General features: G+C 41.8%; 1 protein-coding gene across 6 annotated transcripts in view; it reads right to left on the bottom strand.

The window, feature by feature from the left end:
- Positions 1 to 26,446, bottom strand: part of lama2 (laminin, alpha 2) — a 359,403-nt gene that overhangs the window by 247,912 nt on the left and 85,045 nt on the right. For all 6 annotated transcript variants that reach the window (XM_078212838.1, XM_078212839.1, XM_078212841.1 and 3 more), the window contains exon 3: positions 24,920 to 25,032. In XM_078212838.1, the coding sequence (XP_078068964.1) occupies positions 24,920 to 25,032 (113 nt within the window). The remainder of the gene's footprint in view (positions 1 to 24,919; positions 25,033 to 26,446) is intronic.

The following is a 26,446-nucleotide window of genomic DNA, read 5'->3' as shown; positions in this document are numbered from 1 at the left end:
GCCCTCAGCTTTCTGACTGACTCACCCACCCACCAAATATTTCCCATGTCCTATCCATGAGGTTTGGCTGAGAGCCCAGATATCTATTTTAATAACAGAACACCAATGCCCAGAGGAAACATTGTTTGATTGACAGCTAAGGCTGCTGATCTCTGCTGTCAATTTTACAATTTCATAAGTTAAGTGAATCAAGTGTTTGCAGTTTGTGGTTTTGAAACTTCAATGAGTCTGGATGATTGACGCTTTTATTAGCTTGTCATCTTTACACGGAGGTTAATTGGTTCTTCAAAGTGTACAGAGGGGCAACGATTGTGGATGTGCCAGCACTTGACATAGGGGTGAATGAGGTTCCAGAGAGGATGGAACGGCAGAGATTGGCATAGGGCACATGAGGGGGTAGATGGAGGGCTTAACTTGGCAAAGGGAGAATGCGGGGTCCTTTGAAAAGGCTCCCTTATGCAAATTAGGGTTCACGACTCCTCTAATGGACCGTGATATATGACTCTTCAAAAACTTGCCCTGATTCCTTGGAGATACCTATCTCTGCATTGGAGTTGGCCAAGTTGGGAGTGCCAGATGCAAGCTTTTGAAAGGAAGCAGCCCGTGCCCTTTAAAGGCACTCCCGAAAGTTGGTAGCCTGGGAACAGGGTCGGAGTTGGGACCTGCCCGCCATTTTTAAAGCGCTCCCAAGTGAACAGGACATGGTGAAAATCCAGGTTTTTAAGTGATGAGGTCAATGGACTTTGAAATGGTCCACCGAATTTTCTGTGCCGCTCGCTACAATTCCCATGGCGAACAGGATGGGACATTTCTGGTCATTGCTTTATCTTTACACGCTGTCAACAAATTTCAGAGGTTACTCATGCAGTTGTTGAAATTGCCTTGGTTTCCACTGTAGCCAAAGAATGACCAGTGGCTCATTCATCACTAAAATATGGCCAGTGTGCGGAAAATGACAACCTTGAAATAAAAATACTACGTGGCCCGAATACATTGAGAGATACCAGCCTCAGTACAATTATAGTGCTACTCATTCATGGTTTTCTAAATTTTGCTTAAGATATAAATAACTTTGCTGTTGCCTTCCCATCTGGCCTCCCCACCACGTATCTCTCACGGTGGGAAGTGGTGAGCCGTTCTTCGGTGGTGGGATATTCTGGTCCCACTGCTGTCAATGGAATTTCCCATTGAATGCACTCCACACTGCCAGGAAACCCATGTTGGGGGGGGGGGGGGGGGGGAGGGGCGCGGGGGGGCGTGTGCACCATCGATGGGACCAGAAGATCCCCGGCGGCATGAACAGCCAGGGAATTCCAGCCTCAATTTCCAAATGTTTGCATTGTAATTTCTCCTTTTTTAGAATAAAAATATTCTATAATAGCATGGATTTGCTGTCCATAAGCCATGCATCCAGTGTCATGATTCAATCGCATTTTTGAAAGTAATACAAAGGATTAAAAGCCACATGTAAAAAATCTAAAATGAATATCTGCATGTAAACATTTATACTGTGCAACTCCATTTAACATGTAAACATTGCACCATGTAGTTTGGTGATGAAACAATCAAAATTTTCAAATTGCTTTTTCAATTTTTTTATTTAGGGATTAAAATATTGATGAATAACAATGTTAAAATCACAAATCAGAATAATAAAATTTCCCACAAAATGTTCTTGCTTCTGTGCCTTTCATTATCTTCACCAATTTCTTCAAGCCCTCAAGTATGATTCATAAGCCTGGATTTCAACCAGATAATTTTGCTTCATAGTATTTGGAAATACATTTCAGTCACATTTTTTTTGAGGGTGTGCATTGTGCAGAATTTACAATATGAAATCTGTGCATCAGCACAAATTAATTGCCTCTCATCCTGTGCGAATTTGCAAGTTTCTTTGTTTTTTCCAAAAGACTGAACAAAATGTAGCTTGAATTCTCTGAGTTTTATTTCAGGCAAGTTCTGATGAAAGGTTATTGACCTGAAACATTGGCTTATTGGAGTGGGATTGGAGGCAGGAAGTGGAAAAAATGAGGAGGGTGCACAGCAGATGACAGCCTCCCTGTGGGCATTCGAGGAAGCCCTGCTGGTCCCACACTTTGTAGCCCACGGAGGACGATCTCCTGCCACCCCCATCCATCCCCCTCGGCCACCCGCAGCACCAGTGGCTAATCCCTCAAACCTCACCAACCATCATATCTCCTACACCCCTCTCTCTCACCAGGTCTTGCTTGACTGGTCCCAGCAACTCTCGATCCCACTTGTTATGTTGTCAGGCCATCACTGAGTTTGCCAGCTGGGTGCAGTTCCAACAGGGGTCACTGCTACAATTGGCCAGCAGCTCATGGAGGGAGCCAGGGTCGGGGGGGGTGATCTCATTCCTTGAAAGGCCTGGAGCCCCAACCCAACCTCATCAGCTGCTCAGTGGGCATTAAACCCTGGCTAGGTCTCCCTCAATGGCTGAGGTAGGGTTGCCTCTGACCTTCTGGCCCACCATCAAGGCTGCAGCTGAACTAACAAACTCCCAATCACAAATCCTGTTTCCCTCTCAATAGAGGCTATCTAACCTGCTGAGCATTTGCAGCATTTTCTTAAAATTTCTAATTTCCAGCATCTGCAGTATTTTGCCTTTGTATAAGTGATAACATTTAGTAAGTTGAATAACAATTGTGCTTTTCTGTGCTGAAATGTCACAGACCTTCGTGATTAGCCATACCTGCAATGTGCTGAAGTTTGGAGAAGAGAACTCCGGTTGCTTGATGACTGTGGATTACTTCTTTTACTCTCTCACTCATTTATTTATAAATTACTCTTCACTTTTTGAGTCTTAAGGAATTTGTTTAATATAAAAACCCATAACCTGTTCAAATGATTAAGGTTTGAAATTTCTTTCAGTTAATTTGTTGATGAAAATCTGTTTATCAAAGACTACAGAAATTGGCAAGCTCCTAATACTGTACTAAAGGGTAATTTTTCCACCTCTATGCATGCCAGGAGAGCAATAAATTTACTGAAGGGAAAATCAGAGGCTCGAGTGTGTAATTTCACAATATATGCTCTGAATATGTGCTGGGAGTGCAGAAGTAGATAATTTATCCATAAATGCTTCGAGGCAAGAACCGTTAATGATGTGGGGCACAAGAGAAAGCAGCTGCAGACTGGTAGCAGAGGATGATGGGCTGGACCATTATTGGAAGATAATGTGTGACAGTCTAAAACAAATCAAGTACATGTTTGTGTCCCGTTTTCCTGGGCCCCCTTCCATCACATAGCTGCCAGATCCCATAATATTTGGATAACGACAAACTCTTCCCCAATGCTCCAAAATCGACTCTAAAATCCTGATGGATATCACTTCACTTTCAGCTCCCCAACATCCACACAATGCAGCTCTCACTCAAACACACACAGGGGACGGGAATTTTGTCAACAGTGTGTCATTCCCGATAGCATGACGAGAAGTTTGCACCACTTCCACGCTATGTGTCTTTGCCATTTACCACTTGATTATAATTATAGAGTTTCCTGCTCAAACAGGGAGGTTGTGCATCACTGCCATGATGCTCCAGTGCTGGAGAAAGCAAGATTCTTCAGAGTTTCATCCAAAGAGTCCATCAGATCTGACATCTGACCACTGAAGCAGACCAGCTCCAGGATTCAGTGTTACTTCCCTACAAAAACTCCTCCAGGCCATCAGGGAAAGGCAGGAGATGCTCTTTCTTATGGATGGCATCAGAAGGCCCTCCTGCTTAACCAAGGCGACCTGGACGGAGGGGGCAGGGGAGATTTGGGTCGGCTCACAAACAATAATGAGACAGAATACAGGAAAAAAAAAGAGAGAATCTGGTGAAATGGTGCAACGACAATAATCTCGCCCTCAATTTCGGTGAAACAAAGGAGATAGTCATCGACTTCAGGAAGTGTAGTGGAGGACATGCCCCTGTCTACATTAATGGTGAAGAAGTAGAGATGGTTGAGAGCTTCAAATTCCAAGGTGTTCAGATCACCAACAATCTGTCCTGGTCCCTCCACGCTGATGCTACAGTTAAGAAAGATGAACAACGCCTCTACTTTTTCATAAGGCTCAGGAAATTCAGCATGTCCACTACAACTCTCACCAATTTTTATTGATGCACCATAGAAAGCATTCTTTCTGATTGTATCACAGCTTGGTATGGCTCCTGCTCTGATCAAAACCGCAAGAAACTACAAAGGGTTGTGAACGTATTCCAGTCCATCACTCAAACTAGCATCTCATCCATTGGAAGGATGTTTGCACGTGCACCAGTGTCCAATTCTGCATCAAGATTATGCTGCTCACAATGATATAAGTTCCTTATTTGAAGAAAAGACTATATACAAATAACGTTCACTGGAAGACTGAGACACACATGTCTTTCTCCGACCAAACGGTTTGCAGACAAACTGCAAGTCATGCAACTAATTAATCACGTGTGTAATGACTGACAGTAGCTTAAGATCATATCACAATACCCAGCACCCTCAATTCAATCTACAAGACCCCAACATTGACACCATCAAACTCACCCTTTAGACCCTTTATTTTACTATATCTAATTGAAAACAACCTCCCTTTACAGAAACACAACGCCCAGGTCACTTGCTCTTCCCTCCACTGTACCTCCCTGCTCCTGAACACCCCACTTCTGTCCACCCTGTCACCTCCTTCTGTCCACCTTCCCCTTCCCTCTACTGCACCTCTCTACACCGGAACACCAACCTTTCAACACTCATCACCTTGTGCCACAGAGTTTAACATGAACAACTCCTTATCTTAACCACAATCGTGCAAAACTGACAGATGCATACCATCTTTAAATAGTCATGAACTCAGGGCCATGAGATTTTTGTGTGCTGTGAGCTTTACCCAGGGGATAGAATTTCATTAGTAATTGTTTTACACCAATGATTATTCATGGAATCCATATGCATTACAAGTATGAACCCACCACAGGCAGGGATAAGGCTCAACATGCCACAAACACGCTACTGACTTTACATCTGCATTTCAGATATTTCCCACTCTTGCCATCTCCACAAAATCCCTCACAGAATTCTTATTACAAATTTGCAACACTCAAGTCTCGGGTGAAAATGCCAATTCAAGCTCAGTATCAAGCAAGAATTTTGATTTGATTTATTATTGTCATATGTATTGGTATATTGTGAAAAATATTGTTTCTTATGTGCTACACAGACAAAGCATACTGATCATAGAGTACGTAGGGGAGAAGGAAAGGAAAGGGTTCAGAATGTTGTGTTACAGTCATAGCTACAAGGACAGATCTACATGCAATAATTTGTTCACTGATCCTTCCAAAAATACGTAATAACATTAATGGGTAAATTAGTTCATTTTGTTTCAGAAATGCATAAGAAGAAACAGGAGGCGGCCATTCTTAAAACTGTAATGGCCGAAGGGCCTGTTCCTGTGCTGTAGTTTTCTTTGTTCTTTGCTATTCATTGAAATCATGCTTAGAACAATAGAAATGTTACACCTTAGAGAGGCCATTCAGCCCATCAGTCAGAAAAGTAAAAATATCAATTGAGCCTCCCATTCTAATCCACCTTCAAGCATGCGATCTGCAGCCCTGAAGTTACAGCAGTTCAGGTATAGGTCCAGGTAACTTTTAAATAAGATGAGGGTTTCTGCCTCAACCACCAATTCAGGCAGCAAATTGCAGACATGCACTCTGGGTGAAAACGTTTTTCGCTAGTATCCCCTCTAATCCAACCTTAAATCGGTGCCTCCTGGTAATCAACCTCTTCCTGCTGGGGGAAACAAGTCTTCCCTGTCCGCTGTATCCAGGCCCCTCATAATTTTGTACACCTCAATCAAGTCACCCCTCAGCCTCCTCCATTCTAAGGAAAACAATACTAATCTTTCCGCGTAGCTGTAATTTTCAAGCTCTGACAACATTATTGTGAATTTACTCTGCACTCTCTCCATAGCAATTCTGTCCTTCCTGTAATGTGGTGACCAGAACTGCGCACAAAATTCCAGCTGCAGCCTAACCAGCATTATATCCTTAGTTTTCTCGAGGAATAAAATATTGTTGTTGCTCCATATGCCTTCTTTACCAGAAGGACCTGTAAACATGTACCCTAAGGTCTCTCACTCTATCAACCCCTCTCAATAACCTCCTGTTCATTGTGAATTCTCTTGTTTGTCGTCCCCAAATGCATTACTTCACACTTCTATGGATTCCATTCGCCTCTTTTTCATTTGACCAAACCATTGATATCATTCTGGAGTCCACAGCTACCCTCTTCACTATCAATTAATAGCTTATTTTTGAGTCATCTGAAAATTTCCCAGTCATGCCTCCCTCATTTAAGTCCAGATAAATCACAAATAGCAGGGAACCCAACACTAGCCCTGTAGAATGTCACTGGAAACACTTTCCATTCTCAAAAACATCAGTCGATCATTACCCTTTGAATCCTGCCACTGAGCCAATTTTGGATCCAACCCGCCACATTCCCCTGTATCCCATGGGACTTTACTTTCTAACCAGCCTGCCATATGGGACCTTGTCAAATGCCTTAGTGAAATCCACGTGGACCCCATCCACTGCATTACCCTCATCAATTCTCCTTGTTACTTCCTCAAAAAACTCAATTAAAGTAGTAAGATACAACTTTCCCTGTATCCGAATTCCATTCATCTGTCAATGTTCCATACTAGTAAATATACCAGCTCACAAAGTTCTGTCAATCTCAAATTAAAAATTATTCTTTGAGCTAGCATTAACTGCTTTTTATTAGAACATAGAACATAGAACATTACAGCGCAGTACAGGCCCTTCGGCCCTCGATGTTGCGCCGACCAGTGGTACCAATCTAAAGCCCCTCTAATCTACACTATTCCAATATCATCCATATATTTATCCAATAACCACTTGAACGCTCTCAACATTGACGAGTCCACCACTGCTGCAGGCAGGGCATTCCACGCCCTTACTACTCTCTGAGTAAAGAACCTACCTCTGACATCTGTCCTATATCTATCACCCCTCAATTTAAAGTTATGTCCCCTCATGCTAGCCAACACCATCCAAGGAAAAAGGCTCTCACTATGCACCCTATCTAATCCTCTGATCATCTTGTATGCCTCTATTAAGTCACCTCTTAACATTCTTCTCTCTAACGAAAACAACCTCAAGCCCCTCAGCCTTTCCTCATACGATTTCCCCACCATACCAGGCAACATCCTGGTAAATCTCCGCTGCACCCTTTCCAACACTTCCACATCTTTCCTATAATACGGCGACTAGAACTGTATGCAATACTCCAAATGCGGCCGCACCAGAGTTTTGTACAGTTGCAGCATGACCTCCTGGCTCCGAAACTCAATCCCTCTACCAATAAAAGCTAACACACCGTACACTTTCTTAACAACCCTATAAACCTGGGTGCCAACTTTCAGGGATCTATGCACATGGACACCCAGATCCCTCTGTTCATCCATACTACCAAGTATCTTACCATTAGCCCAGTACTCTGTATTCCTGTTACTCCTTCCAAAGTGAATCGCCTCACACTTTTCTGCATTAAACTCCATTTGCCACCTCTCAGCCCAGCTCTGCAGCTTATCTATGTCCCTCTGTAACCTGCCGCTTCCCTCCGCACTGTCTACAACTTCACCGACTTTAGTGTCATCCGCAAATTTACTAATCCATCCTTCCACGACCTCATCCAGGTCATTAATAAAAATGACAAACAGCAGTGGCCCCAAAACAGATCCTTGCGGTACACGACTAGTAACTGAACTCCAGGATGAATATTTCCCATCAACCACCACCCTCTGTTTTCTTACAGCTAGCCAATTCCTGATCCAAACCACTAAATCACCCTCAATCCCATGTGTCCGTATTTTCTGCAAAAGCTTACCATGGGGAACCTTATCAAACGCTTTGCTGAAATCCATATACACCACATCAATCGCTTTACCCTCATCCACCTCTTTGGTCACCTTCTCAAAGAACTCAATAAGGTTTGTGAGGCACAACCTACCCTTCACAAAACCGTGCTGACTATCCCTAATCAAATTATTCCTTTCTAGGTGATTATAAATCCTATCTCTTATAATCCTTTCCAATACTTTGCCCACAACAGAATTAAGGCTCACCGGTCTATAATTACCAGGGTTATCCCTACTCCCCTTCTTGAACAAGGGGACAACATTTGCTATCCTCCAGTCTTCTGGCACTGTTCCTGTAGACAATTGGAAAGATTTGAACCATCAGCCTTTGAAAGAAATGTTTCATGTCTTCGCTTCCAAATGGTGTTGCTCTAATTTTTAGGTTATACCCCCTCGATTTAGACCAACAGAGATTAGCAAAATCTACTTTAGCATTTCCTTTCAAAATCCTAAAAAAAAATCCAAATCATCCTTTAATCTTCCATTTTCCAGGGGCTACAAGATGGTCCATACAATTGCTCCTCAAAATCTAAGTACAGGTCCCTAGATAACATTCTGGTGAACTTACGCTGCACTCCAATGTATCCTGTCTGAGGTGCGTTCGCCCAGAACTGTTCCAAATATGGTCTATCAATGGTAATTTTAAATCGCAGAAAAACTTCCTCACCATTATTTTCACTGTTTATAAAGACTAGCATCTCATTAGTCCTTTTGATTATTTTGTGTATTGAACTACATTTCAGTGATCTAAGTACACACACCCCTAATTCTATTCAGCCCTCTACTGTTCCTGGCTTTTTACCCTTTAAATAATATTCCACTCTATCATTTTGTGTTTAATGAATTATGTCCCACTTACCGGAGTTGAAAAACATCTGCCACAGTTTTGCCTATTCAAATAATCTATGTCTCTTTGTACTTTCAAGCTCATGTCCATGTTACTTACTATACCACTAACAGTTGTGGTATCAGAGAACTTGAAAATATGGCTCTCTACAATGTTATCTATATTATTAATAAATATAGTGAATACTTGACACACCAGCATAGATCCTTGTGGGCTATTACTAGGTTCACTTCAATTCAAGTACATACCCAATATTCCTACTCCTTGACTTCTCGTGCCTAAACAATGCCTAAACTAGGTCAATAATTTGCTGTCAGTTCAAAGGGCTTTCATTTCACCTAACACACTCCTTTTAGGAGCTTTACCAAATGCTTTCTTGAAGTTTATATAAATTACATCCATACTCATTCCCTTGGATACTACTTGAGTTTTCTCCTGTAAAAATCTGCTAGGATCATTAGACATGGCTTACCCTTGGCAAATCCATGTTGGCTCTCTTCAACCAGTTCAAAATAATTTGGAAACGCGGCTGGCATGTTGTAAATTTTATTCATAACTATATGTGAAAATGGCAGATAGAAACTGAGAATTTATTTCAGCAATTTTACGTATTAGTTTTATGGTATTCTAGTTCATGAATTCTAAATAGGAAAGCGGGAAGAGAGGGGTGATGGTGGTATTGTCACTGGGCTAGTCACCAAGAGGCCCAAGAAAATGCCCTGGGGACATGGGTTGAAATACCCTCCAACAGCAGCTGGTGAAATTTGAATTCAATTAATAAATCTGAAATTGCAAGCTGGCCCGTGACAGCTATCATCAATTGTTGAAAAAGTCCATCTGGTTAGCTATGTCCTCCAGGGAAGGAAATCTGGCAGGGTTTGGTCCCCATGTAACTCCAGATCCATTGCAATATGTATGACTCTTAACTGCTCTCATAAATGGCTGAGCAAAACATTCAGTTCAAGGGCAATGAGGGATGCTGGCCTTGGCAGCATGTATTATATGTAATATTTTAAAAATGAATATATGCTCATTATTAGGATATTAAGTTACTTTCACGTTCAATTTTAGTCAGTTGCAATATAACTAATTCACTTTTTAAGCTTTGTTCAGTGAAGTTTGACCCTTTTTAACGTACAACACCTTTAAAAGACATGATAAGGCAGAAACATGAAAGTGAAAACAGAAAGCATTGAAAATAGTAAATAATGAATGCCATCCTGTGTGCATTGACAAGAATCAAGATACAGCAGAGAAAATAAGTTCTTAAATTATTCCTTCAAATGACTTGAGATGGTCCATTGAACAGTAATAACACAATGTCATTCAGTTCTACCCAATGTTCTTTAAGGAAGTACATTCATTTAGATTATCTTGTGCTATAAGAATGCTGACCTCTCATGCATCCCTCATTTCCTTTGCTCCTTTGTTGGTACCCAGGTCTTTAATCATTTTGCCCTCACAGCTCTGGACTGCTCTCCCCAAACCTTTTCACTTCTTTCCTCCTTTCGGACCAAACCATTCCTTTTGACCATTCTTTTAGTCACTCTCCTAATATCTTTCCTTCATTCAGTATTAATTTTTGTCTGATTACACTCCCATGGTGTGCATGGAATGTTTTACTGCACTAAAGACTCTACATAAATTTGGTACAGCTCACGGCTGGCTTGAAAAAATTTCCTATATTTATACTAGTTAAGTGGCTAATTTGCATCTTGAGAAATGTTGAAGGATTATTATTACAGATGTGTTGAATTGATTGCATTTTCTCACTTCTATTAATGAAATTGCTTCTCAGGAACGATACTTTAAAACCATGGCAATGGATATCCTTGTTGTTTCAGGCAGTTTAGTGGTGCTAAATAAGCTTGGGAGAATATTCCCTGTGAGAAATGCCACGGAGGAACAATTTCTGGCACTTTTACACCTCCCTTCTGGGAAATAGCTTCAGCAGCTTTCCGGTGCTACTGGGAGGCAATCCATAATGCACCAACAAATCGTAATCAGCTCATTTACATACAACTGCCTATCTTGGACTTGCACCATTATTACACTCAGGGCACCCCAGATATAGAAGCTACTGCAGCCATCAAGATCACCAGATAATTTTCTGTTCACAGGCATCTGCACTATCTCTGACTGCTTTGCAGAGGTTCAAAGCACAGATTTTCATACATCTTCTCTCTCTCCATCCCATCAATATCAGGGACATCGAGAGGTTCATGTGGCATGTCTCCTGGCCTTTCCTCATGTCTTTTTCAGGTGCCACCTGAGGACCAGCATTACTGGAGATAGTTGACACCTCATGCTTGTCAGAGCATCTTATGGAATTAATCCCATGGTCCAAAGATCTGAAGAGTCACATGGATTCGAAACATTAACTGTTTCTCTCTTCACAAATACTGTCAGATCTTTCCAGCATTTTCTGTTTTTATTTTAGAGTTCCAGCATCTGCAGTATTTTGCTTTTATACTAATCCCATGGTAACTGGCCTGGAAGGTGTTCTTGGGCAGCCTAGCCTTGGCTTATGTGATGCTCTAACAGGATACCATTATGTCCTGCATAATGATAATAATGTGCATTTGTGACTCCTGGGTGAATTGATCCTCATCACCTTTTTCATCACCATCGTTTTCCTCTTTCTGTGCTGCCTGCTGCTGTGGTGATTGTGTACTAAGGGTGGAAAGCAGAAGAATAGGGCATCATCCCTTTTGGATTAAGAAGGGTTTGGAGGATGAAGTTAGCTGTGTGTTGCTCCAAATGGAAATCAAGGTCACACTGTATGGCCACAGTCAGTATGTTGGCACTGCCAAGATGCTTCTGACCCCACTTTCTCCTACACCGAGAGCTAAGTGCTTCCCATGAGCTGCCTGACCTTTTCCTCAGACAAGATGGAGTTGTCTGCTGCAAAGATATAAGTAAATGCGAGTAAAGCTGACAAAAAATGAACATGTGGCATGGGAGTGGTGAAGTAAGAGACGTGTTGGTATGAGGGCATTAAAGTGGAGGAATGGTTTTGGCATTCTGCATGCTTGGGAAGGTGATGGCCGAGAAGTATTATCATTATACTATTAGTCCAGAAACACAGCTAATGTTCTGGGGATCCGGGTTCGAATTCCACCACAGCAAATGGTGGAATTTGAATTCAATAAAAACATCTGGAATTAAGAATCTACTGATGTCCAAGAAACTATTGTCCATTGTTGGAAGAAAACATTTGGTTCACTAATGTCCTTTAGGGAAGGAAATCTACCATCCTTACCTGGTCTGGCCTATATGTTACTCCAGAGCCACAGCAATGTGGTTGACTCGCAACTGCCCTTGGGCAACTGAGGATGGGCAAAAAATGCTGGCCAGCCAGCGAAGCCCATGTCCCATGAACGAATAAAAAAAGTCTGACAAATTGCAAAATAGGGAGTTCGAGGTGCCTTTAGTCAGACTGATGTTTGAAGAATTCGTTGCAGAAGTCGAGAGTGAAAAGTGTCTATGTCAGCAAGAATAGAGATGTGTATTACATGTTGCCTTAATTACAGTGTTGGAGAAATTCACAGTAGGTTACAGAAATTTCAAATAATCAGAGATTTAAGTCACTAATAAAATATTAGCAATAAGTGAAATGCCCTCAGATCAGTCTAACAGGGGAACCGTCTACATGAAACACACTAAGAGATTTAACTAAGTATGAGATTTGAACAAATATTTCTGATTTAAACATGCATTTTGGTATTTTAAAATGTATTAGCTGTATTTTTAAAAGCAACTGTACACTTTAGTTAAACGCAGGCTGCTGCGAGGGATGATGGGATGAAGCCTTAGCAGACAGAAGCAGATTCTTTGGAACAATGAAACCACAGAATGTGCAGTGTTATCAACTAAAGTTACAAGCAGTTTGGTTCCCAAAGCCACTTTACGAATAGAGCTGATCAAATGTCCTGATAAGAGAGTTCTTCTCAGACATTTAGCCATTGACGTGAATGAGAATTGGTGGGAACAAACTTTGACCTTTGTAGCTAAGTGTCTGGGGTTGCTAAGCTACAGGGGGAAGAAGCATCCAGATTCTATGGACCAATGTAATCCCATGATGTCAGAGGGTAGAATGCAGTTGGCTAAGGTATGACAATTGTTAACAGTGATTGATTTGTATTAATGATGATTGGTTCATAACTACTGGAGAGACGAGAGAAGCAAACTTGAGAAACGTATAATTGTTTTGACGGATGTATTGTAACCCCAGAGTGGTATTGGAATGCTCAAGGCCTTCACTTGTACTAAGGCATTGGACTGCCCAATGCTCATCTCTCCCTTTGATCGTTGATCAAATAAGGATACATCTTTAATCAGGACACTGGTTTTGTGAGACTTCTTATTTGCTGAAGTTTTTGGCAATACCTAATGTCTGAAAATGCCCCCACAACACCCTGCAACAGATGTTGAACACCTGATAAAACTTCTGCAGCTTGGGGAATGGGGGTACAGTCAGTGCCAGAGCTATCACTTTATGGCAAACGTGATTTTAGGACATAACTTAAGGGCATCCACACTTGTTTCTCCTGTCTTCAATGCCTCCTAAGAACTGTTTGGGAATGTGAATGTGTTGCATCGTGCAGTCTTCATCTCTGACTGCGGCCATGTCCTGACATCCTCTGGGCACAGATATCACTGCAACATTCAAAATCATGTACAAGTATAATAATGGTATTGGTAAGACATATCGGGAATTAATTTGAGAGAGAGCCTGGAAGAGCAATTTTCCTGCTTTAACCTCGTGACTCGATTTTGCAGAGCCCTGCAGGCTGAACAGTGCATTTAAAACTTTTGTCAATTCAGTTACCTGCACCAGATTCCTCCAATAAACCAGTGGCCAATGTAACAATTTGTTTTAAAGGTGCCACAGAGGCGTAAATCATGGAAACTCTGGATCCATATATTTCATCAGCACCATTGGAAATTTGAACTTAAAATGGGCAATACACCAGTATTTCTCTCAACAAAGGATGATAAGACATGTTAGCAGTAGCAGGGTAATGTCTGAACTTAGCATTCCTGGCAATGAACCTCCTCCACTGAGACTATATATCAGAAGTTCCAGTGTGCATTAAATAATGGTCAGAAAATTATGCAAAGTGTATGCCTGAATTTCAAGTATGTACTCAAAGTGGGCAAGATGCCCAGTGCATATTTGGAAAATTATCCAAATTTAAATGATCTTCTGTAAAGCACAACAATCTAAGCACCACAGTTGTAATCCTGAGGGAGAATGACAACCGATAAAAAATATTACTAGTCATCTTTCTTATTTATGACTTTTAAAATATAGCTCCTTATTTGGGAAAAGTTGGGTTTTGGTAACAATGATCCAAAATGGGTTATCTTCCACTGAATTAATTCTAAGAAAAACAGAATTCTAATAAGTATAAATCTTCTAGCCCTCTCCTCATGTTAAGAAACAAATTAATAATATTTCTGGGTTTTTTTTATATGTTCAGAATGGAACTTTTCACAATAGCAATTCCTTCGTGTTAATTGAGTTATTTCTGCTCAGTGGTAGTTGTGGTTTCTTAAATCATTGTTTCACAGACAAGGACATGTATTCAATGACTTATTTAGTCAGAATTTTGTTTATCTAAGTGAGATTGCAAATGTCACATTTAATAGTCACTGATGTAAGCAACTGGCATGTTTGCAACACATTGATGCACCAAAATGCTCAACTACAAAGTAGTACTAATGTCAATTAGCATCTGTGATTCTCCACATAGCAAGTTTCCAGTCTTGATTAACCCCAGGAAAGATACAAGTTCTTGCCAGCTGGAAGAAAAGAAGTTCAAGGAGCAAATCAACTTCATCAAGCTTCTAATGACCTATCAAAGAAGAAGTCTGCCCGAGGGCTGGCAGCAAATCACTTGCCAGCTTTGCTTCAGGCATGGTGCCCTGGTGGACTATAAGGATGAGAAGAAACTGCTTTGAAGTACAAATAGTGGAAATCTCCCATTTCGAAGATTGGGATTCTGGCACTCAAAAGACATCATTTCCAACCAAATTATCACATAAATAACTACTGCTGTCTGTACAAACTAGTTAAATTTTTAAGTAGAGTTTTACTGATTACCATATCATCAATGATTCTCATCTGATTACATTGCACCGTAAATGTTTTGTTCGCTTCTCAAAACCTTACTCTTGTGGCAGCTGGCACCCAACGAAGTTTAAGTTAAAAATACGGTTCTAAAGTTGCGTAAAGCATAAAAACATTTGGAGGTGAAAAGTGAATGACAGTCAAAGTTGGCATATGCTGTCAATACAAAAGTGATTTATTCTTAAGTTGACAAGCAATATTCTTAACCTTCACCTCGATAATATCTTGTCAGCTGGAAAAATCCGTCAGTTGCCTATCAATTTCCAAATGCTTACAGTATACATTTTCAACTGCTGTCTTAAAAGCAAGTGAGGTGTGATGAGTGCATCCAGTTTTCTACACTGCTCTTTATGTTCCATTATGTCTTTAAGAAACATACTTGAAAATGCAATCTGAAGTTATATCACCCAAGCAACTGGTCTGGTTTCATTCATAGGTGGTTAATGTGAAAGAAAGCACACTATTCTTTTTTCAATCATCCAAATTTGGTCAGTAAAGGAACCACATGAGTTCATACTCAGCCATATTGAGGTTTAAAGCATAGTCTTTGCTAAGAATATCAACTAAGATGATCCAAGTGTCCCCAAGCAAGGGAGAAAAAAGAAATATCGAGGCCCTGTTGCCGATTGTTATCCAATGAGCTAGTTCCAGCAATAAGTATGTATGATTAGCAGGGAGTTGAAATTCTGCATTATTCTTAACACATTGTTAACATGCATGTCAAATTCATGTACATTACTTAAGCAGCAAATCACCACAGTTTAATTTGGTAAGAATACATGCCAGTGTATTTGAAGCAAAGGCTCATAAAGTCCCTGCCTGCTCCTGACCTTCTCCCATTTTACACGGGCAGTGGAGCTGTTGGGTGCGTACAAACTTGTGCCTATTGAAGTCCTTATGTGCTAATTAATGACCGTTGAAGTGCTTCCACCTGCCCCCATGGCTTTTTCATCCATAGTGTGGGGAGGCCCACACCAAGCAGGTAGCCCAGCAGCTTTTACTGGGTCTCTTGGTGCCAGCCAGGCAATGTTGGGGGCAATTCATGGGTACCATGTCCATCAAAAGCATTCCCCTCCCACAAAGGCCCAAGAACATCCCCCTTCCCACTTTAACCCTCAGCTCTAGTCACTCAAATCTGTCCCTCCACATCCTTCACTGGGACCCACTGATACGCCGACTTGCCCTCAGACCAGCCTCAATAACATCTTCTTTTTCAGGGATTGACTGTAGTTCCAGCAGTGGCCACCACTCAAGCGCACCACTGCTTGGACACCAGAGCCAATTTGATTGGCCAGCAGTTTGTGAAGGCAAGACCACATTCCAAGGTGGCAAGAGAGGTCTCGCCCTCGGCCATTAACACCCCACCGAGCACAAAATGGCTGCAAGGCTTTCTTATGGGTGGACTCCTGACTGACTATCATTTGGAAGGATGGGGAATATGTCACTCCATAAAATCCAACTGATCCTGTTAAAGACAACACTGAGAATAATTTCAGTCACCCACATAAAACTAGGACTGGGTTCAATTCAAATAAACAATAGTACTCAATAGTCAGGTCATTCTTAAGAAATGGATTCCAATACCAATTCTCTTCCCACACCTAATGGAGTAATAAGGCAGACTTTCATCTGTTTCCACTGTGAGTAATTCACCGAACAGTTCACGACTCTATCTCCAGGGGCTTTTGGCTTGAGGGATGCCACTACACATCAAGCGTAGCTGACCAAGAGTCTCCTGCTCTTACTGCCATCCATTGGCATGTTGGAAGGATTTGCACTGTGCTATGAATGTACCTAAGGAATGGATACTATGACTAATTACCAGAGGGCTGCTGGGCACTATAACTAAGAATGGGTTATGAACATGAATCATAACAATATGAAAATGAAAAAAACATGGTTTACATGAGTATGCTTATGATCTTAACTTAAATAATCCAACTTTTATTTACACTGATAAAATTATTGGCTGGAAATTTCCTCAAAGCTGTTCCCACTCCACCAAAACATTGCAAGGAGTGCATTGAAAAACCTATTTACCCAATCAAGTTATGGCAGTGGCATCATCTCAGAGGACATTCCTGGCCATTATCCTTGCACAGTAAGAAGTCTCACAACACCAGGTTAAAGTCCAACGGGTTTATTTGGCAGCACTAGCTTTCGGAGCCCCAAGCCCCTTCTTCAGGTGAGTGAGGACTCGTGTTCACAAACAGGGCATATAAAGACACAAACTCAATTTACAAGATAATGGGTGGAATGCGAGTCTTTACAGGCAATCAAGTCTTAAAGGTACAGACAATGTGAGTGGAGAGAGGGTTAAGCACAGGTTAAAGAGACGTGTATTGTCTCCAGACAGGACAGTTAGGGAGATTTTGCAAGCCCAGGCAAGTCGTGGGGGTTACAGATAGTGTGACATGAACCCAAGATCCTGGTTGAGGCCGTCCTCGTGTGTGTGGAACTTGGCTATCAGTCTCTGCTCAGCGATTCTGCGTTGTCGTGTGTCGTGAAGGCCGCCTTGGAGAACGCTTACCCGAAGATCAGAGACTGAATGCCTGTGACTGCTGAAGTGTTCCCCGATTGGAAGGGAACACTCCTGCCTGGTCATTGTTGAATGGTGTTCATTCATTCGTTGTCGTAGCATCTGCATGGTCTCCTCAATGTACAATAGCTTGCAAAATCTCCCTAACTGTACTATCTGGAGACAATACACATCTCTTTAACCTGTGCTTAACCCTCTCTCCACTCACATTGTCTGTACCTTTAAGACTTGATTACCTGTAAAGACTCGCATTCCAACCATTATCTTGTAAATTGAGTTTATGTCTTTATATGTCCTGTTTGTGAACACGAGTCCTCACTCACCTGAAGAAGGGGCTTGGGGCTCCGAAAGCTAGTGCTGCCAAATAAACATGTTGGACTTTAATCTGATGTTATGAGACTGCTTACTGTGCTTACCCCAGTCCAACGCCGGCATCTCCACATCATTATCCTTGCAGCAGCTTAGCAGCAAAACTAGTGCTGCCAGCTTTTCAGTCTTTTTTTAAATTGTTACTTCAATTTTTTGAAAGCATATTTACATTTATGCTCAGCAGGCTCCTAAATAACAGTCAAGTCAATTAAACACAAGTGCTCACAGCAAAGGCTCACATTTGAAAAATAGCCCTTGGGCAAAGTGTCAGGAACTGCAGTAATCATGGACCTGTACCCCAGAATGAATCACTGCCTTCAGAAGAAGGGAAACTAAAAAAAAAGTCGGAATCTTAGAAGGGGAATTATAAAATATAAATTTTTACCTTTGTTTAATTCATGTTATGTGTCCATACTAAATGAAAACCATCTAGAATAGCTAAAGAGAGCATAATACATCAATTGTTGAAGGAAGTCTCAATCTTTTTTGGTGATAAATACAATTTATAGCCTCTAACTTTGTGCCATTCAGAATAAATAGACTTATTCTAAAGAATATGAATTTTCATGTTTGTAGAAAGAATATATGAATGTTTTTATATTTTTACACCGCAACTGAAGGAAAATCATGATACACTGCAGCCTGAGTACCATCACTGGACATGTTCCTGTTCAAAAAATCATTTTTGCCAAGCACACTGGGTGGCCCTCCTCTTATGTTCTTCTGTTTTATTCTTCCATGTATCCTTACAAGTTCCAATCTAGGAATCTTTTCATCTCTACCCATGAGCTCAATTAAAATCACAAACAATTACTTGTTGTCAATTAATTTATTCATTTCTTCCACTCTTGCTGTTATCGTTATGTTTCATCAAACTTTGTAATTTTCATCTGAGCTGTGGTTACGTCGAATTTTCTCTCTTCATAACCAGTTTCCACAGGAGCATATTTGGACACAATAAAATGCCACTTGCTTTCACGTAAATTCAGGTAGAAATCAACATAAAAGTTACATTATAACACAGGGGTCAGGTTCCAATCAGACTCCTAAGTACCATATTTTTCAACACCCACTTTTATTTGTCCTGAACATCGGGCCTCACCGCTTTGACTTATCTACCATTTTAAGTGGATTTTAGATGTCAATGTTTTATAAATAAATCCAAGCAAAACTGATGCCTCATTCCAAAATACCTCCAGTCAACTCACATCAATCCTACAAAGCAGCATTCAAGCTGGAAGTTGTGAAATATGCAGAAGAAAATGGCAGGACCATGGCTGCTCACCGTAAATACAGAGTCAGCAAGAAAAATGTTCAGGACTGGCGCAAGGATTTGTTGCATACATTAAATCCTAAAAGAATAAATGTCACTGTCCATTCTCTCCTAATATTAAAATATCTGGATGGGAATGGAGTTCTGTGGCATTTCAGAAAATTTTGACCTTTTTTCTATAGAATAGATTTGAAAAAATGATAAACTTACAAGCACTGCTTTAAAAAATACAAACTGTCAACTTTAAGAAAGGGCAGCTCATGAAGGATTATTAATCTGTTAAACAAAATTGCTTACTCCCCAGAGATTAGATAAATTACTTATTGGTTTATCTGGATAATTGGAAAACATCTTTCATCCAGCGTGTTGAGAACCTCTGATTTTTGAGTCTGTTAACCAAGCAGGGGCCAGGGCACCTAAAAGAGAATCAAGGTATCGCAGCAGGGCAGAAACTAGGGAAACGAACCACGAAAAGGAAATGCTAGTTTATCAGCATCTGTGGAGAGGTCAACAGAGTTAATGGATTGGGTTTCACCAGGAAATGCAAGTGAGCCCAATGCATCTCCCACCCTTGTAAAATTTCAGAAAGATCGGATGTGTGCAAGTGGGTGGCAGGAAATCCACCTACTATATTTCACATGTCCCATCTTTCAATCTGCTGGTGGGGAAACATAAAATCCAGCCCAATGTTTCATGTCAATGAACTTTCTTCAGCATTCTGATGTAAGCTCATCAGTCGGAAACATTCATCATAATTTTAAATCCCCTTCCCTCCACCCATAGCCATTTAGCCACTGTCATGGGAGGAAGTCCCATCTCCAAGAGATTGACTGGCAGTTCTCCAATCCCAGCAACACCACAGGGATCAACGTTCACTGCTGAGGCTGCAGCCAGTCCTGAAGAAGGCAAGTGCGATAGACCCCAGACGGTAAAGTAAGTCAACGGTATCACTGTTGTGGGTGGGCAAGGGCCATTGGGGTGGGGAAAACGCCAGGTGGGAACAAATAGGGGATTCCTCTGATGAGCACAGAGCCCTGTAATGGAGGTACCTTCACCTTCGACTTGTCTCCAGTCTGAGCAGTGCAACATGCTGGGCTACATGGATAGTGTGGACCTCTCCCGCCACAGGTAAAATCACAGCAGCAACACGGGTAGCCCCCTGAGTGGTCACTAAACGGCCCTGGTTGGCCCACTGGCATGTGGGCTTTATGACTTACTTGTCCATCATAGAATCGCTACTGTGCAGAAAGAGGCCATTTGGCCCATCAAATCTGCCCTGACAACAATCCCACCCAGGTCCTATCCCCATAACCACACATATTTACCCTGCTAATCTCCCTGACACTAAAGGCCAATGAACATTGCCAATCAACTTAATCCACACATTTTTAGACTGTGGGAGGAAACCAGAGCACCTGGAGGAAACCCACGCAGACATGGGGAGAATGCGCAAACTCCACACAGACAGTGACCCAAGGCTGGAATTGAACTCGGGTCCCTGGCACTGTGAGGCAGCAGTGCTAACCACTGTGCCACCATTGGTAATATTTCAGCAGAGGTGGGTGGGTAGGTGCCAGGAATAGTGTCCATGCTATGATATCTAATGTTACAGTCCCTGATCTGACAATTGGTGTCTCTAAAATTCAGCCCTACATACCCATACTGCAATTGGGAATTCCATGCCAGATCATAGAATCATAATCATAGAATACCTACAGTGCAGAAGGAGACCATTCAGCCCATCGAACTTGCACCAACAACAATCCCACCCAGGCCCTATCCCTGTCACCCCATATATTTACCCGACTAATCCCCCTGACATCCCCCTAACACTAAGGTGCAATTTAGCATGGCCAATCCACATTTTTGGACTGTGGGAGAAAACCAGAGTACCCGGAGGAAACCCACGCAGACATGGGGAGAATGTGCAAACTCCACACAGACAGTCACTCAAGCCGGGAATCGAACCTGGTCCCTGGCACTGAGAAGTCACAGTTCTGTAAAAGTCTCTTCGAAAATGTATGGATTCCTTCTTTCTCTGTGAAGCTGAGATTTGTAACTCTGCAAGCTCTCCTCAATGGGCTCCCAGCAGTTGAAATCCCACATGGTTCTTCCACCTGTTACTTTTGCCTCTCTCCTTCTATGCAGGATGGAATACCAATATGATCCAATTTTGCCCTCAAAAAATAAAGCTGCTATTTTCCTTCAAACTTTATGGAAATTGTCCAGCTGCAATAAGCAGTAAACAAGTGTTTTTTTTTAAGCTTCAAACGAATTAAGTAACAGCAAGGTGACTGTGAAAGATTTCTGCAGAAATCTACATGAAAGAGGGCAAGTTCCCCTTGACACAGCACCTCTCAGCCTGCACTGCTCACAATATGTCTGCAGGTTGTGGAAGGGCAGTGCTGATCAGTATGAAAAATAACTGTCAGGTCCAGAAAACAATATGATTCTCATTAAAATGCATTTATTAGGCCACTGATAGTTTCGAGATGGAGAACTGCCCATCTAAGGCTGCTCTAAAAGTCACAGTGGGCTGACTTCCGATGACAAGTCACCAAAATGGGGCAGCAGCAAGATTGAAATCATTCCCTGAACGTATTGTGCAACACACTCAACCCTGGACATGCACAGATAAATTCTGGGTCAAATGTTGTTAACGTGCTATATGAAGACCAAAGGGCCTGCTTTCCAGGTATCAATAATTTTCATGTTGGCTTAGTGAGAGATAGAAAGAAGTGTTCTGGGTATCGTAAGTTGCTTCATCTATTTTAATGCCACATCGCATTTTCTGACCTGGGGTTTAAATCAGTGTTGAGCACAAACCACAAATGAATTAAAACATCAATCTAGTCTATTATCAGGGAGCTGAATGGACATAACTTACAAAAATGTGTTATTTCTTGACAGTTTGCAATCCTTGCACAATAATCACTAATTGCTGACACATGAATAAACAACCATTTGCATTTATATAGAGCATTTAACATTTTAAAACTTGTCCCAAGATGTTTAATTAGGACGCACCAATTAAAACATTTTTGAACCTGAGCAACAGAAGGTGATATCAGATCAGGTGATCAGAGTTGATCAAAGAGGTAGGTTTTAAGGATCATCTTAAACAAAAAGAGAGCGCGAAATAGAGAGGCGGAGAGATTTAGGGAGGGAGAAACAGAGACATTGCAAAGGTTCACGGGGCTGGGGGAGGTATACAGAGAGTGAGGGGAAAGGCATGAAAACATGGACCAGGATTTTAAAATCGAGGTGTTGTTGGATCAGGAATTAATATAGGACACCAAACACAAGGGGAATTGGTGATGAAACTTGGAACAAATTAAGATGCACACAGCAGAATTTTGGTTGAGCACATGGAAGGCCAGGAAAGCATTGGAATTGTCAAGTCCAGAGGTCACCAGCTAATGAGCTGAGGGAGGGGGTTGGAATAGGGTAATGTTATGGAGGTGGAAGTAAGAAGTCTTCATGATTAAGTGAGTTTGTGACTTGTCAGGTCATTTTGAGGTCATAGTCTTCAAGCTGCAAACAAATTCAAACAAAAGAGCATTGTCCTGAAACATGGACAGCATTTAATACCACACTCGAGAGTAGCTGGGAAGCAGAAGAGCCAGAGAATCAGGATAGCCAGAGATCAGGAGAAAAAGGGGTTTTGGAATGTCAGTCAACTTGACAATGCCATGTAATTCACTCAGCAGCAGGGAAAGTTGAGGACAGCGTTCCCAACTGAAGGCCAACTCAGGCTCCTAACTGGCCAATTAATGGTTTGTGGGAAGGCCAGTCAATAAAAATTGGCATCTTCCTTGTGGATTCCTTGGGGAGGGAGCTTGCCTGATTGAGCACCCTGGGGCCCATGGAATGCACCTCCTGTTCCGCCAGCCACCGTTTCCCCCGCCCCCTCCGCCTGCATAGGGCCAACCATGCTCAACAATGACCTCCCTAAAAACCCACTTGTCGGGTGGTCCCAGTGAGCCACACATATTTCCCTTAATTGTGCAGTCTCTTTCATAATTGCCTGAATTAGCTGGTCCCAATCAACCTTTAGTTTATTTGTTCATGGGATGTAGGTGTTACTGGCTAGGCCAGCATTTATTGCTCATTCTGAATTGCCCTCAAGAAGGTTGTGGTGAGCTGTTAGGGAAGGCGTTCCTGGATTTTAACCCAATGACAATGAAGGAACAGTGATATTTTCAAGTCAGAATAATGAGTGGCTAAGAGGGGAACCTCCAGATGGTGTCCCCATGTGTCTCTCGTCCTTGTCTTTCTAGATGGTAGTGGTCATGGGTTTGGAAGGCAGTGTCTAAGGAACCTCGGTGAATTCCTACAGTGCATCATGTAGATGGTACACACTGCTGTGTGTTGGTGGTGGAGGGAGTGAATGTTTGTCAATGCAGTGCGAATTATGCAGGCTGCTTTGTACCCAAATACTATCAAGCTTCTTAGGAGTTGTTGGAGCTTCACTCTTCCAGGCAAGTCAAGAGTGTTTTAATACATTCTTGACGTGTGCCTTGTAGATGGTGAACAGGTTCTGGGGAGTCTAGAGACAAGTTATTCTCCAAAGAATTCGCAGCTTCTAACCTGTTCTTATAGCCACAGTATTTGAGTGGCTACTCCAGCTAGTTTCTTCTCAAAGATAACCCTAGGATGGTGATAATGAATGATTCAGCCACGGGAATGCTATTGAATGTCAAGGGATGATGGTTAGATTCTCGCTTGTTGGAGATGGTCATTGCCTGGCACTTGTGTGGTGTGAACATTACTTGCCACTTGTCAGGCTAACCTGGACATTGTCCAGGTCCCATCAGTAGCCGGCTCGCCCGGCTACACTGCTGAGCCTGAATAACCACCTGCATTCCAATTGGTCAACAGCTCTTGAAGAGGTGGGATTGGCTTTCAGCCCCAACACCAACCATTTAACAAAAGGATCACCACTGAATTACATCAGTGCTTTTGAAAAAGGCTGCAGCAGCATTTCCCCCCGACTTTCCAGCTGCATCTGTTACATTCACCTATTAACTTTGTTTCTCTCTCCTAAGAGCCTGTACACCTGCCAGAATATTCATAGAATTTTCTGTTTTCAATTCAAATTTCCAGCATCTGCTGTATCATCCTCTGTATTACTTACTAGTTATTCTGTATCATCTACCATTTATCTAGGCTCTCTGTATAAGTACCGTACACAATTGATGATCATGTTAGTTAAATAAAATCAAAATACTGCAGATGCTGGAGATCTGAGATAGAAACAGAAAATGGTGGAACAACTCAGCAGGTTTGATAGCATCTGTGGAGAGAGAAAAACAGAATTGACATTTCCAGTCCAATATGACTCTTCTTTCGAACTGAAGAGAGGTAGGAATGCTTTCATGATGTTTAAAGAGGATGGTTCAGGTGGGGTGGAACAAAAGGGAAGGTCACAGATAGGTTAGATGTTGGGGAAGATTAAAGAACATACATTTCAAGGAACAAAAGGCAAAGGTTGTGGTAATGGTTGCAGTCAAGAAACAAAGCATAGGTCTAAAGTAGATGCTAATAGCAGAATAAATGTCAGCTCAGGATGAAAGTAAAAATAAAATAAAGACTGGCACTTGGCAACAGAAAAGAACAAAATACAGTCTGAAGTTGCTGAACTCAATGTTGAGTCCTGAAAGCTGGAAATTGCCTTGTTGTAGGATGATAAGCTGTTCCTCCAGCTTCTGCTGGGCTTCAGTGGAACAGAGGACAGATGTAGGAGTACGAGAACAAGATGGTGAATTGAAATGACAAGCGGCCAAAGGTTATCATGCTACTATGTTCATTACCTGTTTTAGGTCGAGAGTGATGGTCACATAATGGTATCCCATTCCATTTTGAATGCTGGGGCTTTGCCACCATCTGTTTGTGCCATCAATTGCATTTGCTATGGGATGTCGTTCTGTAAAGAAAATTGGGATCAAACTCAAAAATTGTGTAAAATATGAATTTAAAAATAACTTCCTTTAGCTGAGATTTGGAGGTGCATGTGCACAGATCATTAAAACATCATGAACAGGTGCAGAAAATAATCAAAGGCTAATAGAATTCTGGAATAAATATCTAATAAGTACCGGTTATGCTACAGCTATACAAAACGCTGGTTAGACCACAGTGAGCAGCTTTGGGCACCAATGTGAGGAAGGATATTGTCCTTGGAGGGAGTACAGTTTCAGTTTACCAGTATGATACCTGGACTCCAAGCAATTAATTACAAAGTAATATTACACAAACTAGAGTTGTATTTCCTGCAATTTAGAAGATTAGCAATGATTTGATCAAAAGTTTTCAAGATATTAATGCAACATATAAGGCCGACATGGAAAATTATTTCTGCTGGTCGAGTTGTCTAGGACTCGCAGGCATAGTCTAATAATTAGAACCAACTAGGGCGGCATGGTGGCACAGTGGTTACCACTGCTGCCTCTCAGTGCCAGGGTCCCAGATTCAATTCTGGCCTCGGGTGACTGTCTATGTGGAGCACATTCTTCCCGTGTCTTTGTGGGTTTCCTTCGGGTGCTCTGGTTTCCTCCCACAGTCTAAAAATGTGCGGGTTAGTTGATTGGCCATGCTAAATTGACCCTAGTGTCAGGGGGATTAGTAAGGTATATGCGTGGGGTTCCGGGAATAGGGCCTGAGTGGGATTGTGGTCGGTACAAACTCGATGGACCAAATGGCCTCCTTCTGCACTGTAGGGATTCTATGAAATATTTTCGGAGTGAAATGAGGAAACACTTCAACACTCAAAAGGGTAGCTGAAATTTGGAACTCCCTTCTACAAATAGCATTTGATGCTGGATCAATGGCTGAGTTTCAATCTGAGACATATATTAACTAAATGTATTAAATGACATGAGCCAAAGGCTGGTATATGGAGCTCGGTCACAGATCAGCAATGATCTCATTGAATGGCAGAAGAGGCTCAAGAGATAACATGCCCTACTCCTGTTCTTATGTTACAAACACATTGACAATGATGAAGACTCATTGAGGAAGAGGACAGATCCCCGAGGAACCCCAGAGGTGATGATGTGAGATTGGGAAGAGAAGCCATTACTGGGGATGCTCTGCAGCAAATGGATAAGTAGCATTAAAATCAAGAGTAGTGTCTTGGAGCTGAACAGTGGAGGGCAGGTGTTGGCGGAGGATTCTGAAACTGCAGGTCGCAGAGAGGTCAAGATGGATGGCATTATGCGTTATGACCACACTCACAGGGAACATGGGGTTATTTTGTGTGCTGTTGGACTGTGGCAACCTGATGGGGGAATTTTTCCAATGGACTCGAGTAAATTAGCAAAACGGCTCTTTTCAGAATT

The sequence above is a fragment of the Mustelus asterias genome, chromosome 5 (assembly GCF_964213995.1).
Source record: "Mustelus asterias chromosome 5, sMusAst1.hap1.1, whole genome shotgun sequence".
NCBI lineage: Eukaryota > Metazoa > Chordata > Chondrichthyes > Carcharhiniformes > Triakidae > Mustelus > Mustelus asterias.
Note: the sequence above shows the minus strand (reverse complement) of the source record. Positions and strands in the feature narration are given on the sequence as shown.